The following is a 7,044-nucleotide window of genomic DNA, read 5'->3' on the forward strand; positions in this document are numbered from 1 at the left end:
GCACTGCGAGGTCCTGTGTGGGCAGCAAGGATCAGAGAAAGGGAGCCAGGTTTGGGTCCCCACCAAGAATATCTGGTTTGCGTCTCTGCAGCATTGTACTTGCATGTGAACTTTCCTTTAAAGAAGAGGCCACTAGTCTAAAAGGGCAGCTTTGCCTGTGATACTAGGAGACACTGGCACAGGCTGGAAGCCGGTTTCATCCCTTCCCGTGTGGCCTGGGAAAGTCACACCTCTAAGTGCTGGCTCCACATGCAAGACTCCTACCCTTTCCCGAGATGGCTCAGGGCTTAGAAATGTCCCTTCCAATGGCACAGCTAGGAAGTTAGGGGATCTGGGGGCCTGAACCCACTAAGTCTGACTTCAGAACCGCTACCCGACAGCTCCCCATGTGCCCCAAACAGATGGTGCCCCAAGCTGGTCTGTGTGACTCTATTTCCCCTGGCAGCGCTCAGCACCCAGAAGGGCCAGCCAGCACCTGACCTCCTCCTCGGACCTGCACACAACCAACGCACAGAGATGAACAGCATGACCTGCCCGCTGCGGAAGGCCTGGCCCAGCCATCCTGCCCCACACCCTCAAGTCCAGGCCATCTGTGGGGCATGAGGGAGGGCGGGGCCTCTGCAGTGTCCGCAGAAGAGCCAGGTTGCTCCCTCCCTCAACGGGGGCAGGAAGAAAGGACATGCGAATGGAGAGATGGCACGTCACGGGGCAGCCCGGAGTCCTCACTCCCCAGGATGTGGCTCAGAGGAGAGTGGCCAGGGCACAGGCCAATGGAGGGCCAGCCAGGGCTGTGTCGATGTCCCCAGCGCAGAGGAGCTCTGGTGTGAGTGGGCTGGGGCGGGGGGGCAAAGCTGACAGATGCTTTCACAGAGCGGGGGCTCCAACAGGAACTGGGACGCACAGGAGCACAAAGCCAAGTGACCTGGATCCATGACCCGTCACACCTGGCATATACCCCCTACTCTTCTGCCCGTCTGGAGGCCATTTCTGGGCACAGTACTCCTTCCTTCCAGAAGGATTAGTGCCCTGAGTATCCCCTCTAAGTACAAAGGGAGTTCAAAGTCTGGAATTTTCACCAGAGCTCAGCTGCCCACAGGGCAGGGGACACGGAGGAGTAGGTGGAGTTGTGCTGTCCTTCTGTGCGGTGGGGGGGATGGCCCTGGATACCTACGAGTGTGCAGCTGAGGCTAGGGGTAAGGAGACAGAGGGAGCCACCACCCACAGCCTCAGGTTCCAGGTGAACAGCATTTATTTTCCGTGCATCCAACACATGTCGGAGCCTGTCTACTCTTAGCTGGGCCCTGCGTGGGTCTGGGGGCTGAAGTGTGTGAATCCTTGAGGCTGGCTGAGGCACAGAGCTGGCGGGAGCTGGCGCTCACTGAGTGTTTGCTGAACGAACACACACAGGCGGTGGTGAGCCCGGGCAGGAGGGCGGGTGGAGGCAGGAGACCGCCGTGTCCGAGAAGCCAGGGAGCTTCCCACCCAGGCCTGCTTGCCACCACCCAGAGTTGGGAAGCACCGTGTTTGCCTCCCGCCTGGGCTGCTGTGGTGCTGACTGTGCCCATGAAGAGAGTGTTTCCCAGGCCCTGTCCGAGAGGGAACTTACCTGTGGGACGGGGGAGGGCGCTGCTGGCCACGTGGGCAGGGGCCTATCGCCCCAGTGCACCAGAACAGCCGACGCACTGTCTGTGTCCAGCAGAGCGGGGAGGGGTGGGGAGGGGAGGGCTGTGCAGAGCAAGGTCGTCTTGGCCTGGACATCTGTGAAGGGCTCCGCCCAGCTTGCAGCACTGGCCCCTTGGGCCCCGAGATGGGAGCTCTGTTACCCAGTCCCTCCACGGAGCCCAGGGAAGAGTGCAGGTCAGCAGGGCCGCTTGCTGTCCAGAATGGCCTTCCAGTCGTCCGTCCATGAGTGCAGCCTGCGGCCGGGGGGCGACAACTGCAGGTGCTGATTGTGGCAGGATGTGAAGAGGATGTGTTCCCAGCTGGGCTCCGCCTCAGCCCCTGTGGGCGGGGAAGCAGCACTGAGACCAGTGGCTTCGTACCTGGGGAGAAGGCGCCAGAGCCTGGCGCGGCCGCCTCTTCGGCAAAGTGCCTCTGCTCTCTAGACTCAGCTTCCCTACCATAAAGTGGTGAGTGCCCCAGCCTCTATCCCACACGGGAGAGTAAGAACGAATAAGCCAGGTTGCGACTGTTGCCCAGGGACCTGAGTGGAGCTGGGTACCACACGCTGCTCCCCTCCCACGTTACGTATGACAGACCAGCCAGCCGCCTCCCTCCCCTATCTTGAGGTCCCACAGTACACAGAGAGGCCCAGCCAAGAAGGGACCGCTGAGGGGCCAGCACAGCACCCCACAACAGCATGAGCTCCAACTGCAGTCCCTCACCTCCCGCTGTTGCTCAGTGGTGCCCCTGGCCCTCGGGGAGCAGCCCGGCCCCCAGCTCCTCTCCTGCAGGCTGCTCCCCAGCTCTCTGTGGGCGACCAGGCCTTCACAACCCTGCAGGTCACGGCCCCTCTGCACCTGCCACCCTGGCTCTCGGTGGGAAGCCGCATGGTGAGGCCAGAGCTGGACCCGGGAAGAGGCCCACCGTGGAGCCCACCACGTGCACACAGTGACTGGGCCTGAGACAGGCATGTGTCTCCCTCAGGCTGGGCAGGACAAACAGCCTAGCCTGTATCTTGGACGTGGGGTTGTAAGCCCAAGATGGCTGGTGGCTTGCAGGAGGAACGCTTGTCTGAGAAGGACGTCAGAGGAGAGAGCAGAGGCAAGGGTGAAGACACTGGACTGACATTAGCTGAACTCCAGAACTCAGCCGGGCTCGACGCCCCCGACCCCTGCCCTTTCAGTTATGTGCACCGTAAAGTCCTCTCCCTTCTAAGTCAGTCTGAGCTTGCAGGCTTGCTGGCTTGGCGGGAAGGAGGGCATCGGTAAGTTAAGAGGACTGACACAGATCCACCCACCTTCAACCAGAGGAACTATCCTTGACCAAGTTCAGACCACCTGACTTTGAAAAAAAAACAACGAAGGTGGGCTCGTGCTGTGAAAAACGGAAGTGGAGAGTCTGAATCCACTTTCTCGTTTTACGTGAGAAAAAACAAAGTTCCAGACGATAAAGTGACCCCCAAGCAAGTGACTGCAGACTAGAGCCAGGCTAGAACCCTCTTGACACCCCCTCCACCCCCAGGCTAGTGCCCCTCTTCCTATGTGGAAGAGCCTTGTCTGAATAACAGGAACGAATATAATTGGCATGGAAATTGGGGGGGGGACGGACAACTGGAGGGCAAAGGCAGCCAAGTGGGGACCACTTGGAAGGAGAATGTGGGGAGCAGCCTTTATGCAGTGCGGCTAAGCCTGCTCTGTCCCCTACCCCTACCCCTACCCTTAGCCCCACCCCCATTCAAGGCTCACCCGCTTCAGGCTACGTACCTGTTATGTCTGGCCGGTCATCTATGAGCAGGTCGCCAGAGATGACCGTCTTGTCTCTCGTCAGCACGATGTGCTCCAGAAAGTCGGCGCCAAAGTGCTTCTCCACCCAGGCATACTGGACAGGGACAGGCAGGGGAGGGGAGGAGAAACAGCCGTCAGAGTGGGAGCAGAGTGGGGCCCACAAGGCCCTGCAAGATGAACGTGACCCTGAAATCGGAGAGCTAAGAGGGGGCAGGAGGGCCAGACAATGGAGAGTCCATTTGGGGGGAGCCAGGCTCTGGGGAAGAGGTCACTGCTCTGTTCGGGCAGAAAACCAGTGCTCAGAAATAAGGAGATCGGTCCATGTTGCCTAACTAGAAAGCATCTAGCTGTGACTCAATCCGTGACCCGTCCCTCTCCGACATCTCAAATCTCCACAGCGCTGTCCAAAGCCACCAAGTGAGCCACCTAGTCCAGTCCCGTTTTCAAAAGGGCAGTATTTGCCACACTGCTGCGCTCAACTGGCTCACTCCTTCGTTGTTTCAGTAAATCAGTGTTTAGGGGTATGCACTAGGTGCTCTTTGAAGCAACACGACCAGTCCCCGACTCGTTAAAGAGCCAGAGAGCCCAGGATAGGCTTAAATAGCTCATGAGTAGCACATTTGTGGAAGTGCTACAAGCAGCAGTACCCAGGACCTGGGAGAATGTGTGGCCAGAGTACAAGACTCAGCCAAGAGTGAGTCAAGGCAGGCTTCCTGGAGGAAGTGGCATTTAAAGCAAACCTAACAGGTGAGGAAGAGGAGCCCTTAAGCAAACGCTCTAAAGGAGAAAGGATTTGGGGGCGTTAGCTGGGGGAGGCTAGCATGGCTGTGCCGTGGTGCTCCGGGCAGCAGGGGAGTGGTGGGGTAAAAGTCAGCAGTAGCAAGGCCTCCTAGGCAATCAGAGGACCAGCCCTGCTCTCTGACTGGCATCTCTGCCACTCCCCCAACAGCACCCTCCTGAAGACTCGATTTTCTCGTGTGAAAAAAGAATCCACCGCTCATCTGTTTAGTGTGTCATGCCGTGGTGGCTTGTGGGCTACAATGCTGCTGGAAGCTAGGACACTAGTAGCTTCAATCCCAGCAGGGCCTTCGATGGTGGACAGGTTTTAGCACAGCTTCTGGACACAGACAGACCAGGAAGAAAGGTCTGGTGATCTGTCCCTGGAAATTAACCGGTGAAAACCCCGTGCATCAGAGCACAACATTATCCCGCTCACTTGCTGTGGGCACACTGCACCCAGGGAGCTTCACTGCCCACTGTGAACCCGGTCCCCAGAGTATGGATGCTGACCTAAGCCTCCCCTTCTCGTTCTCTGACCTCACTGCCACTCATCCACACGGCTGGTACTCCCTCTCTGATCTCAGATGGGGTCCAGGAGCCAGGACCAACAGCCAGCCTGCTTTGAGCACCTCACGCGCGTCATCAGGATGATCAATCGCTACCGGAGGACGTCACGGTGGGTGAAGCAGAGGGCTGGAAAAGGGGAAGGCGACGACGGCGACAACAACGGGCTTGGACGTGTCCCGGACCACGAGGATGGCACAGGACCAAGCAATGTTCTACTCTGGTGTGCAAAGGGTCTCTGTAAGTGAGAGTCATCTGTCTGTCTGCCCGTGCGTCCACCCATCCTTTTATCTAACAGGGATGAGACCACGACGGCTCTTTTCTGGTTTAATCAATTCCTGCAACAACCCTAAGAAGTCAGTGCCCCAGTAGTCGCGTGTGCAAGAAGCAGAAACTTGCGCCACCCAGTAAGACAGAGCCCAGAGAGGAACCCGCTGCGGTGTCCTGCCCTGGACACTAGCAAACTCGAGAGCCTGCAGGGGTCGCCAAGACGTCACATGCTGCTTCAACAGCTCCGGACTCACTATTTCCCCAGACTGCAACACTTTATATGACAGTTCCTTTACACGCAGACACACATGGACATACGGATGCAAAAATGAGAAGCTGATGCCAGGGCTTAAGTGGAGAGCGCAAATGTTTCGAGAATGAGGAGGGCAATAAATGTGCAAATGTGCTTTACACAATTGATGTATACATGGATTGTGATAAGAGTTATATGAGCCCCTAATAAAATGATTTTTTAAAAAGATGAACACATATGTATGCATGTGTACACACACACACACACACACACACACACACACACACACCCCTTTGCTCCAGACTAGCTAACTCCTATGCCTTCTAAAGATATCATTTCCTCAGCCTTCTCGGACTCAGGACACTGTCCTTCCTACCAATTCCAGTTATAGCTGTATATTTGGAGAATTACTTGTTTCAAAACTATCTGTCCCATTAAACCAGTGGTTCTTAACCTTCCTAATGCCACGACCCTTTTAATACAGTTACTCATGTTGTTGTGACCCCCAACCATGAACTTATTTTCATTGCTATTCATAACTGTAATTTTGCTACTGTGATGAATCAGGGGACCCCTGTGAAAAGGCTGTTCGATCCCCAAAGGGGTTGCGACCCACAGGTTGAAAACCACTGCATTCGACTGTAAGTTTCTTAAGTTCATGAATGCTTGATGAAATAAGCAGGTCTGTGTAGGCCAGCCTTGCCCAAGGGAAGGGGTGCTCTGACTAAAGGCTTCCCGGCCAAGATGCACAGGGCGGTCCTATCCATCAGCTGCTGTCCATTAGGGGCCACCTTGGCCTCTCTCTGGCCTGGGTCTGTATTCCCCAAACAGCATTCTAACACACAGGTAAATTTCCTGAGTGATCTCACCTCAGTAGACAAAAGGTCTGAAGCAAATGACCAACACTACTGAGTCAGCATGGACCGGAAGTGAAACTGAGTTTTTTAAGTTTGAGTAGTCCAAAGCCTCATCTTAAACAGACTTCTCTCGAATGCACAAAATGGTCTACGGAGTGCGAACTCACGCTGCTATGGCTAGTGAGCGAGCTAGCTCCCGGACGGTCCATCTGGCAAGGCTAAGACCTGCAAGCAGGTACAACCCCACTGATTGAGCAGAGGCACTGAAGAAGAATCACTGCTTCCATGCCTCTGAATGACCACGTGGATGAAGAACACTAAACATCCCATGGACTACAAAGAGAATCACAAATCCGTGTTGGCAGCTGTACCACCAGAATGCGCCTTAGAAGCGAGACCTCACCTCCTGCACTATGGAGAGGTCCTCAGGAGGGTTCAGAGTCTGGAGAAACACATGCTTGGTGAAGCAGATGGTCAGCAAAGACGAGGAAGACCCTCAACAGAGTGGACTGGCACAGTGGCTACAAGAAGGGCTCAAACCCAGGCCTGACGGTGATCAGCGCAGAAACCCACGTGGCGTCTCATCCTGCTGCACACACGTCACCATGGGTCAGGACCAAATCAACAGCATCTAAAGCTAATTCTGAGCATCACTCGTGTTTTCAGAGATCAGAAAGAAGCATTTGGCCCCCAGAAGCATTTATTCCAGAGGACAGCACTGAAGCTGCAGCTCTGGGAGACGGACATGTCTGATCAGAGTGCACGGGAGCAAATGAAGGGGGAGGAAGAGAAAGTGGAGCACATCCTGGCCCACCAGGCCTGGAGGACGATATTCCCACTCAGAGCAGCCAGTCCACAGAGAGGACCACATGGC

General features: G+C 55.9%; 1 protein-coding gene across 1 annotated transcript in view; it reads right to left on the reverse strand.

Annotated features, from left to right (window-relative positions):
• Positions 1-1,231: 1,231 nt before the first annotated feature.
• Positions 1,232-7,044, reverse strand: part of NT5M (5',3'-nucleotidase, mitochondrial) — a gene marked incomplete at its 5' end in the record, with an annotated part of 27,129 nt that continues 21,316 nt past the window's right edge. The window contains 2 exons of the mRNA XM_004713026.2: positions 1,232-2,001; positions 3,426-3,540. Coding sequence (XP_004713083.1) covers positions 1,859-2,001; positions 3,426-3,540 — 258 coding nt within the window. The remainder of the gene's footprint in view (positions 2,002-3,425; positions 3,541-7,044) is intronic.

Source organism: Echinops telfairi, unplaced genomic scaffold, assembly GCF_000313985.2.
Source record: "Echinops telfairi isolate 266 unplaced genomic scaffold, ASM31398v2 ScPeMD7_2010;HRSCAF=2546, whole genome shotgun sequence".
NCBI lineage: Eukaryota > Metazoa > Chordata > Mammalia > Afrosoricida > Tenrecidae > Echinops > Echinops telfairi.